The sequence below is a fragment of the Mixophyes fleayi genome, chromosome 3 (assembly GCF_038048845.1).
Source record: "Mixophyes fleayi isolate aMixFle1 chromosome 3, aMixFle1.hap1, whole genome shotgun sequence".
Lineage (NCBI taxonomy): Eukaryota > Metazoa > Chordata > Amphibia > Anura > Limnodynastidae > Mixophyes > Mixophyes fleayi.
In genome coordinates this window covers 336,014,856-336,039,053 of record NC_134404.1, presented here as the reverse complement: position 1 = coordinate 336,039,053, position 24,198 = coordinate 336,014,856, and the positions used below count along the sequence as shown (strand labels likewise).

Here is a 24,198-nt window from a genome sequence, read left to right as displayed (position 1 = left end):
GCACATTTTAAACTTAATTAAGCGTGAACTATTTTCACAGGCCGTCTCTAACTAATTCTGGGTGAATCATATTTAATTAAAAACCTACACTGTTCCCACATGTAAAATTCCCCCTGGATGTGGGCAGAGAAGTAGGCCACAAATGACAGCGGTAATGGAGGAGAGCGAGTCAATTAACGAGGATATGTCAGACGAGCTCTGTGCGTGTCTCAGCTCACGGATAATACATCGGCCGTCACGCTGGGAAGTCTATAACTTGTTATCGAACTTTTATCCGATAGCAAAAAGAATTCAGCGTAAGCAAAGAACTGTATACAAAACACAGGTTGTTTGATCAATTTATACGCAGCACAGGGTGCTGGAAAGGGAGGGGTTAAGTGCATATATAAAGAAAACAATAATGCATAAATCCCTAGCACTTATTAGCAGCCAACATACTAATAAAACTTCTGCTAAAGTAATAATAAAATGCAGAAGTGTCAGTTGCATAAATTAGCCAATAGACAGTAAGCCAACCACAGTCTATTCCTTCCATTAACTCTAAACAACAACTCCAGATGTAGTGCCCCATGAAACGGCTATAGGGCCCCGCAGTATAGGGCCCAGGTTCTGGAAGAACATATTTTTACAAATGCACTCGCTCTGGCTGCATATTATTTGCTTTGGATAGTTAGCAATCAGATCAAATAGTCCCTGCAGATAAACATATAGATAAAAAAATATATAGCATTGTACAGCAGTCATGTTAGTGCATAATGTTGGGTTGTGTATGTACAGTGCTCCAATTAAAATCATTTAGCAATAGCAGCTCAATAGTCTGACAACGGAGTTTGTGTCCTCACAGATGTGTATTTACAGACTGTGCGCCCATTTACACTGATCCGAACATGAAGCTGAATTTTGCAAAGGATGCTGGGTAGAGCTGGCAGACAGCGGACTTGCTTACCACTGTGAGATAGGTGCAAGGGATGCACCAGGCTATGTGGTAAATGAAAACTCAGGAGGGGTTACATGGAGCCTAAGCGAGGGTTAACTGGCAGCATTATTTGGTGAAAATCGAGGATTTACAACGTAGGAGTGTACATCTGTACGCATGGACGTCGGCACAATTATATCTATAGAGGCACAAATACACAACTTCTGCACATGTCTAATACGATACCTTCAATTTTGGTCTTGAAGTGCGGGTACTTGTTGAGGATTTCCAGTTGCTTGCTCCAGCTGAAGTTATTCCTCCAGTAAGACACCACTTTCCTGAGATGGTTGGAGTTGAAGCCATAGTTAAAGCGGCTGCCCTCCAGCGGATCGGAGAAACGCGTTGTATCAATCCGATGAAATAAATCCTGCAGGAGGGGCAGAAACAGATGTCATAATTAGAGAGACGTTGGAAAGCCCCTGTTAAGTATATTTATTCAAGAGGTGAACTAAATCCCCAATAATAGCACTTTGATTGGGGTCACTCCCCTAGGACTCCTACCTTTGCTATATTTAGCAGTTACAGTGGACTCACATATAGGCAGGACCTGTGCGGACCACCAGGAGGGAGATCGGACAGATTGGCTGGAAGGCTCTGTTTGGGCACTTAGTGCCTCTGCCGTGTATGCTGTTACCACCCCAAAGCCCTAACTGTGACCTATACAATTCGGTCTGACTACAAACCGATTGGATCTCTCACATTTTCTAACGCATATATATGTTTGTTTGTATCTAGCCGAGATCCGCGGAACGCTGCTGGGCATTAGGAGTGACCAAATGGATTACTCAGTGTACGGGCATCAGAGCGAACAATTATACACACAGCAGCCAATATAATTGTTTGAGGGCCCGGAGGCTCAGGGGCCCAGGAGAAAATATGTGCTTCTGCCAATGCGCTTAGGCTGTATTCTAATTTATTTAGATACCAAATCAGCCCCAGCTTCTATTGTGTATTCAAGGAATGTACATATAGTTCAGCCACTGGGTCAGATTGATAACAATGGAATTAGTCTTCTACAGTGATGGGAATGGAACAAACCAACTTTGGTGATTAAAGATGTGGGGTGAATTTAAGGTCAGATTTTGATCAGATGAATTTTTTTTTATCTTTCAAGACGGAAAAAAATGATCATTGTGTGACTTTATCAGCGGCAATCAGTCATATGTTATACTGCACTGATTAAGCCCCATAGCCCACTGATTAATAATGTATGGCCAGCTTTATTCAATAAGCCAGTGAATATATCACAAATGTCATGTCACCCAGAGCAACCAGTTAGATGTTAGCTTTGCTTAGTCTGCTATAAGTTATTATAATAAGCCAATATCTGATTGGTTGCTGTACCTGTAAACACATACGTGCACTTTGTATGATTTTATACAATATGCAACAGGACAGTCTGTTAGTTGTGTAGTTATCACACCCCTTTTCTCCATGTATTAAATGTAATCTGATTGCAATTTATTCTGAAACAAATAATTATGAATAGAATCGGTTCTAAGCTGTAGGTGGTCGTTTACACACATTGAACTACATGTCCCATGATCCTTAGCCAGTGATAGGTGGAACATCACCCAATACACTTAAGAAACCATTGTCAAAGTCATTTCTGCTCTAATTCGCATGTAAGCAATGTGTGAGTATGATAGATTTCATATTACTATTATCAGTCCGCCATTCGGCAGGCTGCCTTTGTTTCGGTCTCTGTCCCATAATCACCTCTTATTCTCTCACAATCCTCCTGATAATCTTGTGAATTAACCCCCAAAAAGTGGCCAAAAAGCACCAGGTCTGCCAGACAATGACTGTGACATCGATCTGAGCAGGTTATGGGTGGTTCGGAGGCATGGCCTACTTTGTCCTAAATCATGAACACTGGCAGGTATGTACTGAATATACATCAATTCCGACTAATCTTGTTATTCCAGGTGTATCAGGAATCAGAATCCTACTAAAAACAAACAAACAATCTATAGGGCTGGAAAACAGGGACAGTCCAAAGAAACTATAGGACATGCAAGACCAGCCCACCCCAATGCCGGATCCATCAGATAAATTTCTGATTGATTAGATGTGCTGGTCATTGGTCGGAGAGGCTTGATCAATCAGTGATTTACTGAAGCCATGATATCAGAATATACCACAAAGATGGCATCAGACACACATCACCACATGTCTCTGCAGTTCGGTACAAATATTAAGGGGGGTATTCAATTGTTCCTCTGGGCGCCGCCGGAACGAGCGCGTTAAAACTATTACCGTTTATACGGTAATATTGCGCGTAATTACCGTTCATACGGTAATTTACTCGCTCAATTTCAGCTCGCTGCTCAGGGAAATTGAGCGAGTAATTACCGTATAAACGGTAATAGTTTTAACGCGCTCGTTCCGGTGGCGGCCGGAGGAACAATTGAAAAAAAATATATATATATATATACACACACACACACACATATATATACAATATATATATACATATACAATATATATATATACATATACAAGTTAACCCGTGCATGATACTCATGCATTCTAGTCAAATCAAGATACTGAAGGTCTTAAAAAGGTTCTTGTCATGCATTTGGGCCTAGCCCAGGCCTCCTCAGGGGAAGATCGTTACTTCCCGACGCAAGCGCCCTTTTTAATGTGTGTTCATGAGGTAAAATTACCTCACGAAAATGAGTTTGAGCCCTACCAAATTTCAGCCCTTTGAATTTTTTTTCCCACACACACTAAGAATTTAGTAGGTCAGTCTATAACTCTGCCCAGCAGGTGGCGCTGCAACTTGGGTTTTTTCCCCACACACACACAGACAGACAGACGCCACTAAGCATTTATATATTAGATACACACACACATACACACAAAAGACAAAAGGACAAAAGAATACCAAAAGATTCAAGAGCACCTTACATTCAATTCTTCTTCCGAAGTCTCAATTGTAAAAGGACGGATGTCTTCATTCTCATCGTCGTGCCTTTGCCCAGCACCCCACCAACCATCTCCCATGGGCAAAGTCTCATCTTTTCTTCTGAAAACAAACTGGTACAGCAGTGCCCCCACTACCAGGGCTATGACGATCTCGAGCAGCATTATACCTGCAACAAAGAATTGTGTATTCAGCACAGACAATAAACATTCTTATCACATGGAACTGTGTTCTTGTTACAGCATCTTAACAGCGCATTGTATCCACATAAGTGATGCCTTCCTCCTATTAGTGGAAACGTGGGGATTCCCTCTGGGTGCCACTACAATTATCTAGATATAGCTTCTGTGATGGGTAAGGCTTTGTTGTTCTCCAGGCGTTGCTCCCTAAAGAATTTGCAAGAGGGGGGAGGAAGCAACTTGCGGGATCACCCCCGATCTGCTACCCAGAACACTTATGTGTATTTGCATGTACAGGGCAATCCTGCAATTGTTACTTAACACTTCCTTTATCTTATTTTCTTCCTACTACTCCATTCAGCCACGTTGTTATACGATCAGTACATTATCTTGCTGTCCTCGGATACAACACTAAGCTGCTCTCTACATAGTATGGTTGTGATAACTAATCTAGGTATGATGTAATGACATGGCTGAAAAGGAAGTTAGAGCAATGCAATTAGTACAAGTTGCAGAAAGGGCATGTACAGGCCAGTAAAGTAATCTGAAGGTGAGAGATTCCTTTTAGAGCATTTAGTTCATGCACCATAAGCAGCTTTGCTCCAGACTAGTTTTGGATAACAGGGAAGACTGCAATGTCCTTAATTGCTGCTAATCTACTCTATGAAATATCAAGAAGCCACAGCAAGTACCAGGCATAGGAATGTCAGGGAGACTTCTAAACTTCCCGCCTGATCAGATTGTGGTTTGCGATGTCACATCCGCCGCAAATATCACTTGGACCTCCCCTTCGGGACATCCAGATAAGCTGCAACTAATCTATATCTGTATTAAAAAAGCTCTCTGCATGGTGTGTTCTTCCAGTGGCCGGCTCTATCGGCTATAAAATGACAAAAACTGGTGATGTGACAATATTGATAATCTTCTTTAAGAACAAGTAAAACCCACTATGGGATTATTGGACTAAATAATAAACTTGGAACGACTGAGGTGGTTATACTTCATTAAATCTGCTCAACATGCGATCTGCCCCATCCTATTGTTGAAAGCAGACACCTCTGATCCAGCAGCTGGAAATGGGGTGTGGGTGTCGAATCTAAATCAGATTGTTCACCTGTAAGTGTCAGTTTATCAGTTATGAGCTCCTCAGCCGGGGAGATAATGACACAACAAGTTCAGTGTGTACAATTAGCTCTAATTTATTAGTTACAAGCTCGTGTCTTTATAGCACAAAATCACATATTACAGAAAACTACGCCCCAAAAGGTTTTAACCACTTTACTTAGATCTTGCTACATTCAAACATTTTCACACAGGAATACTCCCCAAGGAGGAGTTGGTTTTATCTCCATCTGCTATATCCAAGGCATGAGCACGGTTCTTGCAAACAATGAATTACTCCTACAAACTAGCTGTATCTAATCTTTCTTTAAGCTATAAGCGAATAAAATTACTATAAGGCAACAAGATGGTGTCAGCTTAGCAAAATCACATTTCTCTTGGGTATTCTCTATGTTGCATCACTCTGGAATGAGGATGAAGGTGTAAAGCCTGAACTTCCATAAATATCCATAATTGGCTAGCGGTCTCTTATGCAGCAGAAATACTTTGTACAGACTGATAGATACGAACAGTCAGAGTGTAATCAGTGATATTGCAGCAAGTTCAAAGGTGAATCTTTGACAAGCTGTGGTTTGTTTCAGCGGAAAGGTAAGAATGTACGTTGCATTTAGCTTCATACGTGAAAAAGTCAGTTTTGCTGCTTATTCATCTATTTTTAATTATTGCAGCCATTCACATGTTCGCCCTGCACTCACCTGGGACCCAGCCAAGATTCCCAGGGACCATCTGCAGTGATCTGTATGTTCTGCAAGGCATTGACTGCTATTCAGCAATACAATGATGCTCGTAGGCTCCATCATACAGGATAACACAACAGAGCAAGTGTTTTCCTGAACAACCCGTTACAAGGAAGATCAGTTGGTTTTGTTTACATTACAATTAAAAGAGGGAGTGTCCAGGAAACAGTGTTCTACGAACAGTAAGAGTAGAGGACAACAAGCGGCCCTGTGTTTTCTTAGTTCCTTATTATAGAAATACGCAAATAAGGCAACAAGGTTATGTCAGTGCCGCTACATTAACGCCGATTTCTGCAGAATTTTTGAATGTTGGAAACTGGTTATATTTTGTAGATTTCTTTCTATAACACGAGTTTCCTGTCAACATTTTTCCTGATATTCCATTGAAGTCTATGGGTGTTATTTCTTATTATCTCAGCTAAGTATACCAGGATATTTTCTTATTTTAAAGACGATCTGTCACCTATACACAGGGGTAGATGTAGCAAACCTTCAAAAAAAAAAAATGGAGGAATTGCCCATAGCATCCAATCAGATTCTTCGAGCTATCATTTATCTAGTGCATTCTAGAAAACGAGAGCTATAATCTGATTGGTTGATATAGGAAACACCTTTACTTTTCCTTTTTCAAAGGTTTGATACAACTACCCCACAGTCTCCACTCTGTAAAGGGGACAGGACCACTTGAAATAAAGACCCTCTCCCCAAAGTGTAAAAGCCACAGGTGTCCCAATAACTGACCTATTATTGGCATTGGCAATTTGCTTCTTGACAGGTCTGAGGTCAGTGTGTAGGAGGAGCCTTGAATAATGAGATGACCTACAAATGGGTTATACATTTCCCTGCTGTCTTACGGCTGAAGCATTTGCATAGATGCCAACATTCCGAATTAGAATATTTTTATTCTAGAACAGCTGGCGATATCGTGCGATAGGCCAAAGATTGCATTTTGTGTGCCCTGATAAGCCAATCAAAATCCAGAGACCCTGGAACAGAGACAGCCTGAGCGCTAAACGTGTTTATCTCATACAGCTTGGTCACTTGTTGGGACAGTGATTATAGTGCTCAGATCCATACGTGGCTAGCTATAACCAGTGGCAAACCTATTGCCCCACGCAATGGGTGAAGCGGCTATGGGCAGGGACACCAAGAGGGTGAAGAGAGCAGATATAAAGTACAAAGGTTCGGGCCTGTCTTTGTTGTGGGAGGTGTCACCAACCTGGTGTGGCCCCCGTCCCCTCCATTGGATACAATCTGTTATTAACCCTGACGCTAGAAGAAAAGTTTAAACGCTTTATTTCAAGATATGTGCATTTTTAGATGTTCCTGGCTCTCTAAAATGCAGAAAGAGAACAAGTTAAAGTAAGCAGAGGATTGGTTACAATTTGAAATTTAGAAAGCCCTGGAACTGCCCTATTCAGATTTTCTTCACGTGTTTTTATGACGTGACTCAGACACCTGACACGTGCCGCTCACTGTCTGTAGGCAGAAGGTGAGAGAGCAGAGTGCACGGGGGCGAACTTTACTTAGCGGGGTGAACTCTGTGCAGACAGACATTGATTCTGAAGTCCATGAACCTGGCAGCTGGAGTTCTAGATTATATCTGAGATGTCAGACAAAAGGATCTATAAACCGACATCCGGAGATAATGATTCTTATTGAAGCAATAACAAATCTGATATCACTGCAATTTATGAATAAAATCTCACCAAGGCAGCTGTGCGATACATTGTATGGAAGATTACTGCACAGGTATAACTTGCATTTCATTAGACTAATTATAACATCTATTCTTGTAAGCATTTACGTTAGGAAAGAGATCGGACAATATGTAAACATTTCGTGCATGTAACCAATTCTGAACTCACCGGAGGACCCCAGCAAAGTGATATAAAGTGACCTGACAATATATCAATGTTCTGCTCTGATAGAATATCTTTTTTGCTATTTGTACCCTCTTGATGTAATATACAGGGTTTTAGGACAAATAAGAATACTTACTACCCGTCATTTATTTTCAGGGGAGGGGGAAAATTTTTGGTCTAGGGGCTAAAAATTTTGGCCACAAGCAAGTGGCAAAGGATCTTCGACTAGAGCAGGCCTAAACAACCTGTGGCTCTACAGGTGTTGTGAAACTACAAGCCCCAGCATGCTTTGGCAGCAGATAGCTACACGATTGTTGGCAAGGTATGCTGGGACTTGTAGTTTCACAAACACCCGGAGAGCCACAAGTTGGCCAGGCTTGGACTAGAGTGTCGGAAAAATGGGTGTGACAAAAATTGTGGAATATAAATATCTGGGATATCTGGGGGTGTAAGTGCATATACTACCTTTATATAGGGGCAGATTCAAATGTCCCTCAGAACATCGCAGACCTGCTTTTTTACAGTTACTATTACTATTGTAAACAGTATCGCTGAGTTTTGCTCGCACCTCTAAAAATCAGCGTCAATTCTGCCAAAAATATCCACGCAAGGCCGTTCTGGAGGCACCTCGATCGGATATTTAGGAAATTAAATCTGCTCCTATGGTGACTTTATAATACAGACTTCCCCCAAATCTTTGTTGGGTTTTATAACGCAGATATGTCTCAGAGAACGTCAACGTACCCAATACACAGCTCCTAGCATTCTGATTGGTGGATAGTTCCAGCCATCCCCCACTTACTGTTTGGATACCTCCCAACATTCTGATTGGTGGATAGTTCCAGTCATCCACCACTTACTGTTTGGATACCTCCCAACATTCTGACTGGTGAATGGCCAGCACAGTCACCAATAAGCATGGAGGGTCTACTCTCTGCAAGGTATGGCTACGTACTGTACGGACCAGTTCAAAACTAACGGTACCGGCCCGGGTGTGAATGCCCTCCTGAGCCCCGGGCTCAGGCTGCTTATTTTCCTAAAAAACATGTATGGGACTAGCATTAATTGAGGGGTGCATATTACATTGATTTAAAGCGTTAAGTGTACTTTACTTTCCGGTACTACTAAACAATGGTAAGGGGCTGCTAATTGCAGTTTCATCCACTGTAATTTACTGCTGAAGCCTCCGGGATGAAAACCTCCCACCTACACTCAGATGTGCCTGGTTTTAAGTGACAGTCCTGGCAGCCCTATAGACAAGTCTGTCTCAAAACACATTAGCTGCTCCCACAATCCCCCAGTTATCAGAGATTAGGACAAACTGAGCTCTCAGGCTGCCAACAACAATACACAGAAGGGAGGGGGAGGGGGGGGTGTTATACAGAGGGAAAGTATGTTAACCCTGTCACTGGCTATAACATTACACAATGAGAGGCGTTACTGAGGATGTGTGAAAAGTATTTTAACCCTGTCCCTGCCAATTTTAATACATAAAGGAGTGGGGAGGGGGCACGAGAAGGTCTGTAGGGAGCTTGTTAATCCTGTCACTGAACAGAAGGGAGAAGCAAGGTCTGTATTCAACCCTTCCATCTCCAACACAGTTACACAGCCAAGTTACAACTGGAAAATAAGTGGGAAAGTCAGAAGTATACAATTCATCAGGAGCAACTATTTTTATAGCGCAACTAATTCCGCAGCGCTGTACAGAGAGCTCACATCAGTCCCTGCCCCATTGGAGCTTACAGTCTAAATTCCCTAACACACACGAGAGAGACTGGGGTCAATTTAATAGCAACCAATTAACCTACTAGTATTTTTTGAGTGTGGGAGGAAACCGGAGCACCCGGAGGAAACCGGAGCACCCAGAGGAAACCCACACAAACACGGGGAGAACATACAATCTCCACATGGATAAGGCCATGGTCAGGATTCAAACTCATGACCCCAGTGCTGTGAGGCAGAAGTGCTAACCACTGAGCCACTGTGCTACCCACACACAGAGTCATGTTGGCAGGGACGGGAGTCATTATGATAAGGTGCATTATTCTGCTCATGTTGAAATCTGTTTATTGGCATCACCGTACAAAGGACTGGTCATGTACCGAATAACTGTATTGCAGTGATAATACAGGTACTATACAGCAATGATGAACAATGACCCCACACAAGCAGCGATAGGGGCCCTCATTTGACCTGGTTTTATGTCATACCCAATCAAATACTGATGTGAGTGAGTTCTCTGTACAGCGCTGCTGGAATTAGTGGCGCTATATAAATAAATAGATTATGCTGATGAAATACGAACCAAAAGGCAATGGATTTTGATTGAAGTAATGGGTGCACACGGGATACAATTTGTCAATTTAAATTAAATATTTAGGACTTGTTCAAATCATTTGCCGTGTTCCAAATGGGAATCAATGTAAAAATGTGCTCCTAAGGCACACTGACGAAAGTTGCATTGCTGGCAGAAGCTGAACAGAGCTGGGGTTTTGTTTTTTTGTTTTTTTTTTTTAATATTAAGTGCTCGAATTGAAAAAGCTGCCTAATGTAATTTTAAAGAGAAAGTTTAGGGCCCCTACACATCCCAGTTTTTTCATCATTATATCCATATTGATGATGTTTTCAGACCTTGTAAATGAATTTTTAAAGCAACAGTCCGACATATACTTTTTTTTAATTATCTTTAAATAGCAATTTAAGTACCTTTTAAGAATATATTTTATTAGCTATTCTCCTAAAGATCAATATCCACTTTTCCAAATCCCTCTCATTGGCAAACAAAAATGTCATGTGATGGCAGAGGGGGGAGGGGTGAATGTCACAGTGCAGACAGAGCTCAGAGAGGCATATCAAAGCCTCTCTGCTCACTATATCATGTGACTGTGGTTTCCATGGTAGTTCAGAGTCATAAATTACTAATAGCAGCCTGAAAAGAACAAGACAAGGAAAAATTGTGGATGCCAACATTTTGTCTATTCTATAGCCTGTGACAGCAAGTTATGTAAAAAAAACAAAAACATGGGATTGCTGCTTTAAATTATGGTAACAAAACACCAAATTGACATAACATTTGCATTTTATCCCCACAATTTTTAAAAGGGCTGCAATATGTCCATCGTGAGCCGTTAGCGTGAAGGTTGAATCTGAGCGAGAATTTTGTATTTAAACCCCCCATGAGTGCAACTTATCTTATTTACAGCAACTTACCAGTGTGAACTGAGCCTTACCGTTTGTATCGAAAATATCACTCCCACAACAGCATTGTTTGTGTGAGAAAGGAGCCTTTATCATAACTTCTGATACAAATGTAATTCTTAAAATATTTCTATGCACAAAAAAAAAAAATACCAAAAAAACGAACAAACAGAAAACAGACAATAAAAAATAATGGCTTGGTCTCATTCCAGGATTTTGTGTGTCAAAGTTGAGGATTACATTAATCTGTTATACTACACCCGACTGAAATTCTATATCAAAGACTTGTTTCCCACTAGCGAATGTCACGAAGTCTAAGTTTGCTAGCACAACAAAAAATCCCACAGGTCTGAAATTCCACCATTAGGCACCTGCAAGCCACGACAAATGTTAAGAGACTTTGGTTGATTGAGAGGTCTTTAGTTTTACCGGTGCTTGTTAATTATACAGGCACCGCTCTAACTAACTATCGCAACGGCACTTCCACTTGAACGACTATTGCATCCATATAATTAAGTACCATTTAACCGTGGACCTCAAGAGCAGACTGCCGACTTGTGGGATGATAAAATTATTTAGGAGTATGTAATGAATCTGGAAACACTGATGATTCTGCGTGTATTGTATCTTGCACTATAACCTTTCTAAACTACAGAGGCAAAATGTACCAGATCAATTCACAAATAACCGATGTCAATATGTATAAACTCCTCTAAATAAAATCTCCAGAAAACAGTGAATTCTGATAACACCTCTTAAATTCTGCAAGTTATGATTAGGAAAAGGAATATAGTGTGTGTATATGGAATATATAGGCTAGATTAAGGGGCATATTCAATTACGATTCACGGGCGCGATTCCGCGCGGCTGCGCATATAAAGCGTCATTACGATAGCGCAATATCACGATGTTGCGGTACCAGGACCCGTGCGGCAGCGAATCGTAATTGAATATGCCCCTAAATGTGTATAGACGGATTAATGTTCTCCCTTACTGTAAACTATTAAAGATATTAGAAGTAACCTCTGATTTCTGTGACCTGTACAAAAGCACTTAGGGGTATAATTACTAAACTGTGGGTTTGAAACATTGGAGATGTTGCCTATAGCAACCAATCAGATTCTCGCTGTCATTTTGTAGAATGCACTAAAAAAAATCATAACTAGAATCTGATTGGTCGCTATAGGCAACATCTCCACTTTTTCAAACCCGCAGTTTAGTAAATCTAGCCCTTAATCTTGCAATTTTATATGATCACAGGACTCCATGGTGACTACAAATATCCATATAATTTTCAATAGTGAGGGCATTATCCAATGTATAAGGGCTCGTTCAGACAAGAGATTTGGCAAAATTTGCTTATGGTGAATTCCAGACACAAATCGGCTCAAGCAAATCTCACATGAGCTGTAGTGTGATCTGGAGTTAGAGCAACACAGTGGACCATACAGACCATGGACTAGTTAGGAGTGAGGCGGATTGTCATGAAAATAGTATATGTTAAAATGAAGTTAACCTATAAGCTGTGTCTGCGAAGTGGGTGTTATATCTCATTTATTAAAACTGATGCACATCTAGCTGTGCAAAAATGTTGCTGCGAGTTGTATCAACCGTAAGTTTGCTTTTATTTTCAAAACTGTACAAGAAAAAATATTAACATTTGATTTGTTGCTATTACAGTCCATTTTTTATGTACTTGTACCCATGAACAGGGTTAAAGGTGTCCCCCATTTTTGACTGCAATGACAGCAACGCATTCCATCATGCATCATGTGACGCAGACAGACAGGGTCTATTTACTGACAAAGTACAAAAGGCGGGGGCGGAGGGCTTGCCTAGCGTCTGGTGTTTAAAAAATAAAATAAAACTGTAAATAATTAAAATGCACATCCTTGAATTGAGACTGTGTCTACAGCACTGATATTTGCTATCTAGATCTTGTGCAAGGTTTCAATGGCCTTAAACGCAGAGATAAAAAGCTGATGAACGACCTATGAGCTTTTTTTTAAATTTGCAATGTAATGCTGAATCGAAAACGTCTGTGGTGCCCGATAGCAGTTGGATCTCACCAAATTTGGCTACCAAAAAGCTGAATCTCATTTAAGTGTATGCAAGTCCCAGGTTTTGAACTCCAGAGAAAATTGCTGGTATTGGAAAGACAGCTTTCCAAAAGCATGGATCATAAGTAAGAGCCGGATAAAGGTTCCCTGAAATGAATGGAGGGAGAGAGAGGGCCTCCATTCTTTAGGCCAATTTTGGGTCACCTGACCTGCCAGTCAGACAGCAAGATAATTAATAGTTGCACCTGCAAGATTGCTCAGTCAGTCTCTCTCCTTACCTGGGGAAAGTAAACTGCTATTTGTTCGTAACTTGAACTAAACTGGACATTTGCAGTTTGTTTGTGAACTAGACATTAGGCCTTCCACACAATGGGGTATATTTACTAAACTGCAGGTTTGAAAAAGGTTGAGATGTTGCCTATAGCAACCAGATTCTAGTTATTTATTTAGAACATTCTACAAATTGACAGCTAGAATCTGATTGGTTGCTATAGGCAACATCTCAACCTTTTTCAAACCCGCAGTTCAGTAAATATACCCCTTAGAGAGGGACTGTCTAATGAATTAGTTACAGCATTTATTTTGGTTACCCTCTTTAACAACACTGGCTGAGGCACCATGTACCAGAACACTGAATTTTTTTAGCGGCCACGTAGATAAGCCTCCTGATCTCGTGACTGCATATATATTCAACCGTAAGCACATTGTTGTAGTCATTGATTAATCTTATGTAATGGCAGGTGGATAGTAAAACTAAACACAACACAAAGAAGCACTGAATTAAAAAAAAAAAAGAATTAAAATAAAAGTGTTTGGATAAAAATCTACTTTAATGGTATGCCCAGAAAGACGTTTTGTTTTTTTTTGTTTTTTTTAGATGTCATAGGACACCCCTCCTCACATTATTATCTTTTATTTATAATGGCACCACAACAGGTCCGCAGCGCCGTACACAACAGATCACATGGAGGGGAGTGGAAGATAAAGCAGCCCTGCACCTGGCATGTTCTAAAAATAAATAAATGAAGGTTGAAAGGGTTTTTTTTTTTAAAGAATTCTATTCAAGTGAATAAACAGGGATTTCAGAGAATGCAAATAGCTTCAGACGCACTATCTGAACGCACAATTGTAGTAGCTGTGGACCATTACCCTCACAACTGATTGACACATTACTCACAATATCAGGACAGCACACTGTGGGGTAACTACAAATTACTGGTATAACAACGCTTTCAATGTCCCCTCCAAGACACACCACAGTCACACCAGCCCCAAACAAACCCAGAAATTGCAACTTACTAATTATAGTTTTACCAGCGTTACAGGTGCCTGAATGTTAATCACATTCCTTCTATTCTGCTGGATCCTGAAAAAGTAAATAGGAGCCAGGTTTTTACTATGGAGCCTGTCACATGAGCCATTTACACACATAGTGAAACCTATTGTCAGCTACAAAGTACTACTTATGGCACAGACATTATCCGCTCACTACGCACACAAACTTCATAGTAAAACATATTCAAGTCAACCTCTTGACACCCAGCTTTTATCACAGACTGTTTTCCTACACAGCATCATTAAATCATTTGTTGAACGTTAATTAATGTTATCATTAACACATTTTTGTATCAAACACAAACTTTCCCAGCATAGCTATGCAAAAATAGGCAACGCAAGAATTAATAACAGACACAATACCAGAGGGCTTGTCTACAGTGACTTGCAAACTTTATATCATATATTTACTACACCATATAAACTGCACTACTTACAAATGCTGCAGTACAGGCTTATGAAGTGTTTTATCACATGCATATAAAATATTATAGTGTTTTATTGACCTTATTATTGCATTTTAATAGTATACACTGTGTGACTGTGAGTTGTGTATTACTGACTTTATGACACATATACCATTATCAGATATAGTATGACTTAGCTTAATGCAGGTATATTAATATTAAAGTGTAATATTAGCTTATTACATTTATATTAATACAGCACAGGGTGTACTATGAGGCAGATTATTGCATGCATTATATTAGTAAACTACATAGAGTGTTATTGCACAGTATATTAAGGCAGAGGGGGGTAATGCAGGTACCTGGGTGGGCTCTGTCCTCCCTGGTGTCGGCTGGATGCTGTGCTCGGCGCTGTACTCTCCAGCTGTGTTGTAGTCTCTGCCCAGCACACACCTGTCCTGCACAAGCAACGTGTCTGCAGCTGACTTATCTGTATCTCCCTCTGCTGCATCATATACCAGAACAAACAAGAATGCCGCGGTGCATCACGGGACTTGTAGTCCAGAGTGGGGAATTTAGCTGTACACCAAGCCTGGTGTTATTATGTCATATACATGAACTTGTGGCCTCTGCTTCCTCTTATTTAATGCATTGCTCACAACTGAACAATGCATTTAATGTAGGAGGTGGAAAGTGTTTATGAATCCATCATAGACCTGGATTATTGTTTCCCTGAGATTAATATCTCTTTATCTGTGACATCTTTGTAGATTAGAACAAATGCAGCATCCTACCAGCTTTCAACTTGAACAAACAGTCCTGTATAATTAATGTTTATGAGTACATTTATAGTTATTGAATATAAATGTAACTATATCTGTTACAAAAAAAATATCTTTATATTTTTTCCATTGCTCTCTGCCCAAAGTATACAACATACTGTCAGATTACAATACTGTAAAATTGATCTTTCACTACTTGTTTATTATTTTTTGTCAGTGACCTGCAATGTGTGATGTTCTTTCATAGAAATATGGCAACACCCAACGATTAATTTCTGGTTGGTTCTATGAGAAACCCTAATACTTGGACATGCAAGTAAAGAGAATAACCCCCCATTACTCACGCAAACATGGGGAGAACATACAAACTCTACACAGATAAGGCCATGGTCAGGAATTGAAATCATGACCCCAGTGCTGTGAGGCAGAAGTGCTAACCACTGAGCCACCATACTTGTCTGTTTGTTGTGAAAATCTCAATAAAAATACTTTATTTACAATAAAAAATATTGTGGAGTACTATTTCATTATCATTGGGGCAATAATATTTTTTCTGATGTAGCAACACTTAATATTTCCAGATGGGGACACCATTTAAAGTACATATTTTGCGCTTGATTCACTTACAAAGTGATGGGTAATTCAGCTATTATATATTCAGTTATTATATAAATCTAATCTGCCTCCCTGCATTTGGATCTACCCACTTTTACCTTTGCTTTATATCCAGGTATATCATAATTCCCCCTAACTCCTGCAATCATCTGCCTGCAATAACTTGTATCATTTCCATTTATGTCTCTGCTGTGTCTAGTTATCTCTCGATCAGTGATGCAAATTTTATGACTCTAAACTAGCTTGATTGTTCTCAACCCCACTTAGCTCACCAATTTGTTCACACGGGCCTGTTCATGTAAGCCTAGGGGGGATGCATTTGTGATTTCTATGTTAAGAGCTGGAAATTCACAGTTGAACAAGCATTGAATACCCTCTAAATGCTGCCAGCAACAATCTTCATCTGCTACATCCGGAAACTGCAATCACCCTCTCGCTGCCCTGGACAATGATTTGCTTTCTCACTACTTCCTTTTGTTTGTTTGCTTTGGTCCCTTGCCACTCATTCTCAAGCCCTTATCAAACCCTACAATGCTCAGTGTTTGAGCTTGTTTTTCTGTTAGAAAGTAAAAAGATAAAAGCAATTTTTTTTCCTGATGCCTTTTCTAAAATGCCAGTAACAGAACAGATGTGGTGATGGTACGAGTGATAAACAAACTGCACTATGCAGAGTCATACCACTGATACCTCACCTTGCTGTATCTTGTGTTCTCCAGCTGTCTCTCATTCTCATTCTAGCTCACACCCTTAACCCTTTGACATACATCCCAAATATTTGAGAACCTGACAACGGGATAGGGGGAGTAGTGAATACTTCCCTACTCTCACGGAATGTTGGGGAGACTCCTGAATTCCATGTATGTAGCAGCCAATTCTCCCGCATTCTGTCTCTGGCGGGCCTCAATGATGCAATTCGTGGCGAATCGCGTCATTTTGGCCCCACCAAAATGATGCAATCCACTATACCCCTCTTCTGGTATCTCCTGGAAGGATCCAGCAAAAAGTAGGTAAATATGGAGTAGTGACACCACAACGGGACATAGTGACATCCCAACGGGGTGTGGTCATGTCACAATGTGGGCGTGGCTACTCCCCCAGGGGGCTGCCCCTTAAATATCTCCCTTCCCCTCCAAACACTGCAGCACACATCAACAGCAGGAGCGCGGCACCCATTCAATGCTGTTCTACTATCCGCAACTGGGAAGGGAAGATACCTCCTAACATTTCTACCCACGGGACAGTGGGACAGAGTCCTAAAATTGGGACTGTTCCAGCGGAATCTGGACAGGTGTGAGGTATGCTCCTGCCTCCACATCATGCCCTTCTTACCCTTCTCTCTCTCTCTCTGCCCCATTCAAAGGGCATCTGCATGGCAGCTTAGAAGACCCATTGTCTCTCTGGTGCCAGGGTGGCAGCCGACAGGGACATCTTCAAACAAAATCTGTTATTTTGTTGAGTTAAAATGTTGTTATATTAGCCCCAAAAATACTGTAATTTTCTTAATAAAGATGTTGTATTTAAAATTAAGGGCTCTATTTATCAAAGAGTGAAAAACTCTATATCTATTACCACTGGCGGGAACCACTTCAACATTATGTTTAGACAGGAAAGGCTTCTCCATGCGTTTGGATAGGCGGAGAGCCTAATGATCAAGGATGCAGGCGGTACTTCTACTGGCACAATACCCGTTTTGGTAACACCAGATTCTTTCTGAATATTTTCTTTTGTCCAGAAGAGCTGACTGGGGTCCTCTAGAGCGCTAAGTATCTCTTATGACTCTGGATATTTCTCCCTGTGGCAGCTGAGAATGACTAATACAATAAAATAACGATAAATCGGGGAGATAAGTCATTTTTTATTGCTGCGATAAAGAAAATGTCACTTTTCACAGTGATAACTATAACGATAATTTGAGCCCAAAGTAGTGATAATAAAATTATGGTAATTTCTCTGTTTTATTGTTGTTTTACATATTAAAATATAGAATAAATGGTAGCAGGTGTGTTTCCACTCGCTTTGCATAAGTTCTGATCACCTATTTTTTTGTATGGGGTAAAAAAACCTCCTATTACCCTATAGATTGTAAGCGTGTGAGTCGCGCCCTCTTACCTCTCTGCCTGTGAATACCCATTCTGAGTTCCTTCCCAATTGTAAAGCCCTGTGGAGTATACTTGCGCTACATAAATAAATGTTAATTATAGTAGGAGGCGCCATTCGTGTGATTATTTATAGCCAGCAATGTGGCCATCTCAAGATGGCGTTATCTTACCTTTACAATGGAGTCTATAGCCGTCCATTGGCAGGGGCGGATCTAGAAAATTGCTATACCCCGGGCGATTTAGGGGGGGGCGATTTAGGCCCTGTCCCCTTTTTTACATCAAAGGCTGCCGGCGGCTGCACAGTATGTGCAGGTCCGCTCGGCAGTGACAGTGTGCTATATAGTTACTATAGAGGAGGGTTCGTCAGGGCGAACCAATGAACCATACAAGAGGATACTTAATGCTGCCCACTATCCATCAATGATAAATAGACCAAATAGTGGTCCTTATTCATTAAGAAACGCAAGTCCATTTACATGGCGTATTTTGCCTATATCTCCGCACTGCGCATGTGTGAAACCAAGACTTCGTCAAAGAACGCAATGTATGTTCACATGTAACAGACACATACGACTGCCTACGATTTGAAGGTTGGAAGGAGGACTAACGTAGGCAATCTACAGTAGTACAATCTATCTAGTACATTCTACAAAATGACAGCTAGAATTTGATTGGTTGCTATAGGCAACATCTCCACTTTTTCAAACTTTCAGTTTAGTAAATATACCCCCAGTGTCTAATTATTTACTGCCCATGTGGCTTATCGCGTGGAGTCAGCCATGTTGGTACCAATTCACAAGGAACTAGTCACATCACTGAGGCGTGAGGCACTACTTATTTCATGCCTCAGTAATATCACTGGTTCCTGTAAAATTGAAAGTCTGTGTTCTCATGAATATTAGATAGCTCACAAAATGGCTGCCAACACTGTGTGAAGGTGACAGATAAGCTTTCAGCACATTACATCAGACCTAACAATCGAAATTTCATTGAAAATTCTGAACAATATGACCACGCCCCTGAACCACCCAAACCAGGTGTATTTTGGATGAGACCACACACTTTTTCCAATAAGGCCACATTGCTTAGAGTGCCAAAAACCTGGACTGACCCGTTAAAATTGGGAGTGTTGGCAGAAATGACAAATATGATACAGGTAAGGTTACTACACAAGACATGTAAACCAGGACACGTATGAATTACACCTGTGACGTCCCTCGCAGGTGCGACCAAAACATTTGTGAGTGCTCAAGTTACCTCACCCCTATATGACTGAAACATGCTATACATAGATGTCGTTAATGGCTGAGGGATATGTTTGGGGTGCCCAAAACCCACAGCACCCACATAGCTGGCTCCTATGGGTGTAACACGGATTGGTGTTTGATGTAGGAGGATGTGAGTGTACCGGATTAATGTTTAACTCTTTGGGCTGCACCAGCAGGCTGGTTTACCCACAGGCAGCCCTATGTACAGTCTTGGCACACCTGTGGGTACGAAGATCACCAAGCAAATAGCTGATTAAAATAAACGTACATGATATAGGAGTCGGCTGCTGTGATCGAACGTTATCAGATGTGCCAAAGAGAGGCGTAGAGCTGTGATTACCAGTTTGAAGGTTACAATGGAGCCTGAGTTAAGGATATGTCGGAATCCTAGGGCGCTGATTGGCACTAAGGTGAAGATTGGGTGTCTGCAATTAAGGAATCTAAAAAACCATTACTCTAAAGCTGCAGAGCAGGAGTGATGCTAAACAGGCTCAGTCCAAAATGAGTGAGTGTCAGCTCTGGGGACAAGTAAAGGTATAAGCTGCCAATAAAGGCAGGACGGTGGCTCAGTGGTTAGCACTTCTGCCTCACAGCACTGGGGTCATGAGTTCAATTCCTGACCATGGCCTTATCTGTGTGGAGTTTGTATGTTCTCCCTGTGTTTGCGTGGGTTTCCTCCAGGTGCTCCGGTTTCCTCCCACATTCCAAAAACATACTAGTAGGTTAATTGGCTGCTATCAAATTGACCCTAGTCTGTGTGTATATTAGGGAATTTAGATTGTAAGCTCCTATGGGGCAGGGACTGATGTGAGTTCTCTGTACAGCGCTGCGGAATTAGTGGCGCTATATAAATATCTGATGATGATGATGATGATGATGATAAAGCCCAGTAATGGGTGGGATGTGAAGTGATTTATACCACCAAATTTATTCATTCTGCAAGAATAATGCTGACCAAAGTGATTTATGCTTCATTGTGTATATATATGTATTTATCTATATGTATATATTGAGAATGTACAAATGACATTTATTCATCCAAGAAAGATGACTTGACACCAATTTTTTGTTTCATAAGGTACTCAAGCAAACAAGGGGTTCCACGGCTGCACTAGTATACACGTACGTTCAGTGCTTTTTTTGTAAGAAACAAGGTGCCGGAACTCACATCATGTAGTCAGTCACTGTACACACACCCGCACACGTCAGTTGTGTAACGAAACATAACGGTCGCCGCCGACAGTAAGCACTCGGCACATAACCACACGACCAATCACAAGCTGAGCAGCGCCACAAGCCGAGCAGCGCCATCACAACCAGCGCGGATGAAGCACGCATGCACCGGACTCGACACACAAGCAGCCCGCATGCACCGTTTAATGATGTTGCTGCCGACCTGCTACGCTCAACAGCAGGGGCGGATCTAGACTTTATGTTTATGGGGGCGATTTTCATAATCACGCCCCTCCTTTGCTCTGATTGGCTGGCCTGCGTTAACCCCGCCTTCCGCCCGCGGTTGGCCCCGCCCCCTCCCGTTGTGGTCGCCGGCTGGGACCACTCTGATTGGCTGGCCCACATTTAGCCCCGCCCCCCGCACTCGCGCTTAGCCCCGCCCCTCCCGTTTTAATCGGCGGCTGGGATCTAGCTTTTTGCTGCTAGGGGGGGCGAATGCCCTGATCGCCCCCCCTGGATCCACCACTGCTCAACAGGGCGATTCAAGTCCACGTGGACTAAACATCAAATGTTCAAAAGTTACTTTTAAAACTTGGAAAATCTGTCGAAAAAAGGTGCTGGAACTTAGTTCCGGTGAGTTCTATGACAAAAAGCACTGTGTATGTTGCAAGAAAGCAGTGTCTACTATGCAGATATACAGTATGCATGTGAACTAATTTCAGAGCAGCCATGCAATATGTATATACCATACGTTTCTGATATACATGGCTGATCATATCTATTCATAGCAGATAACAGGGTATGTAAAATGTTGTACCCAGCAGTGCACATATTACTGCATGGCACACAGAGCCTGGCACTGGGCACATTTTACTTGGCTCCCTAGTGACAGACGGACGGGCAGATATTTATTTTTTCATGGAGTTCAGTCTTTCCATTGTTTCTCAGCGTAATAGACTCTGTTGACCCTATCGCCTGTGCCAGAGGCTGTTTCCTCATATCCCAGACAATTATGATGCCAGGGCCTGCCCAGCATTCTCCTGAGGACTCTCGTTATAAAATTCCCAGCAACATGTTTTTATGTGATAACAGGAGATGTTGCCTATAGCAACCAATCAGATTCTAGGTATCATTTATTTGATTCTACAAAATGATAACTAGGGGCCTGATTCATTAAGGATCTTAACTTAAGAAACTTCTTATTTCAGTCCCCTGGACAAAACCATGTTACAATGCAAGGGGTGTAAATTAGTATTCTGTTTTGCACATAAATTAAATACTGACTGTTTTTTCATGTAGCAGACAAATACTTGATAGCTTATTTGTACACTGAAATTTAAAGTTGATATTTGTGTGCTACATGAAAAAACAGTCAGTATTTAACTTATGTGCAAAACAGAATACTAATTTGCACTCCTTGCATTGTAACATGGTTTTGTCCAGGAGACTCACCCCCCCATGCTTTTAACTTAGTTTAACAGAGCAGTATCTGCTATTCTTAGGGCTGTGACATCATAGCCTAGCGCCACACCCCTGACAATTACAAATATGGAGGAGCAGCTTCACAGGTAAGATGGTGCCAGCTCTTGCCCTTTCGCTATAGCTGGCCGGTGCTCAGTATATGATAATGAAGACCCTGAATGAGTGGGTGTTACGGCAACCAGTGCGGCATAAACTCATAGAACAGGTAGAAGAGGTTGTCACCTTTAGCAGCCGCCTTTCCCATAGAGACTGGTTATGCTCACAGGTACTCGGATGCCCCCAGGACTTATGCTCAGAGTAGTATAAGTTTATGCTCACACGGCAGCACACAGGTACAGGAGGTAGTACACGGAGCAGAGGCATGCCAGAGATCTGCGGACTGGAGAGAGCACCGAAGGAGATGTCAGGTTCCAGCAGGGTCAGAGTCACCGGCAATGGTTCAAAGTCCGGGTACAGGCAAAAGGTCAGGGTCACAGGCAATAGTTCGGAGTCCGGGTACAGGCAAAAGGTCAGGGTCACAGGCAATGGTTCGGAGTCCGGGTACAGGCAAAAGGTCAGGGTCACAGACAATGGTTCAGAATCCGGGTACAGGCAAAAGGTCAGGGTCACAGGCAATGGTTCACGGTCCAGGGACAAGCAGAGGTCATACACAGAAAAATCAATCCAAGGTTCAATACCAAACAAGCACAGGAGCAGGCAGCAGTACTGAGGCAGAACGCTATAACCGGCAGTGAGGCTCAGTCCTCACTGCCTTAAATAATGCCAAGGGCCAATCAGGGCAGAGCCCTGAAAGCATCCCCAGGTTTTACTTAATTAATTAATGGCCCTGCCAGCCAATGCAGTGCCCAGCTGCATAGTAATCAGCCATATAGTTTCCACAAGGACTGCCTCCAATCAGCCCTAGACAGCTGAACTAAATAGCCCTGCGCGCACACGCCCAGCTGTTTGACAGCTGGCCGGGAGTGGCGGCAGGGAGATGCAAGCATCCCGGTTGCCTAGGCCGGAAATGATGTCCCGGTCGTCATAGCGACGGCCGGGACGCCAGAGACCAGGGGCGGAGAGTCGCGAAAGTTGCCCGTGGCCGCCGCGGCTCCTGACAGTGGGATTATGTCACTCATTCAGTGTTTTAGGAGCTGCAGAGACATTGAGTACTTTTATAGGCATGCTGGGCTGACGGTGTGCCAAGCCGAAAACTATTGAGTGAAACTGTAAAGCCGGGTAGCCTGAGCAAAGTAACTGTAATCTGTGTAATATTCCTGTCTAGTGATACAGAGACAAGGGACATTTATTTATAACAGTGATAAGCTGATGCAGGAGGGTCAGGATAGGTGTTACAGAGATCAGAGGAGCAGGAGAGTGATTATCTCCAAGCCGTAGAGTGCTAGCTCTTGCTCAACATATCAGGGACTATTCAATTCCCCAATACATGATACATTTTAGCTACAAGCCATTCTTCATCATTTCACAAAACCAAGAACAGGACTTTTTCCTATGCCCCCCCTCCTCCCCCATGGAAAGTAAAGTTCAAGTTCAAATTCTATATATTACTACACTTGTTACTTTAGCTCACGTGTAATGCCTGAAACTGCTTGTGATACTTTGGGAGAAGGTGGGATGCAAGCTCAAGTGTGCCTGAATCCCATTGTAATTCATGTTAACTTATATGTCATATAAGAAAATACTCATTTTAAGTATAGTCTAATCTGGATAACTAGGAAAATATTATGTTAATGTGTTCCTGATCAGTCCCAAAATCTGAAGTTGCAGTGAACCCTTTTGTTTATTCCCAGTCCATAGAAAGCTTCAAATACCTTTGGCTAGAAAGAGCACTCAAAGTTCAGTGTATATTCATTATTGGGAATATAATAGATAAAAGCAATACTTCCCATAATACAAGTTTGTGAAGACCTCTGTATAAATTTGCAAACACTGAAACTAACATGTGTGTGTCAGTGATATATACATGCTACA

At 41.8% G+C, this 24,198-nt stretch overlaps 1 protein-coding gene across 2 annotated transcripts in view; it reads right to left on the bottom strand.

Moving 5' to 3' along the window:
• The window catches only part of EPHX1 (epoxide hydrolase 1), a 31,576-nt gene extending 16,257 nt beyond the window's left edge, over nucleotides 1–15,319 (bottom strand). The window contains exons 1-4 of one of the 2 annotated variants that reach the window (XM_075204338.1): nucleotides 15,171–15,319; nucleotides 14,366–14,432; nucleotides 3,890–4,074; nucleotides 1,163–1,343 (exon numbers count right to left, since the gene is read on the bottom strand). In XM_075204338.1, the coding sequence (XP_075060439.1) occupies nucleotides 1,163–1,343; nucleotides 3,890–4,069 (361 nt within the window). In that variant the 5' untranslated portion in view covers nucleotides 4,070–4,074; nucleotides 14,366–14,432; nucleotides 15,171–15,319. The remainder of the gene's footprint in view (nucleotides 1–1,162; nucleotides 1,344–3,889; nucleotides 4,075–14,365; nucleotides 14,433–15,170) is intronic. The other variant, XM_075204337.1, reaches the window with a different exon arrangement.
• Between the last annotated feature and the right edge of the window lie 8,879 nt (nucleotides 15,320–24,198).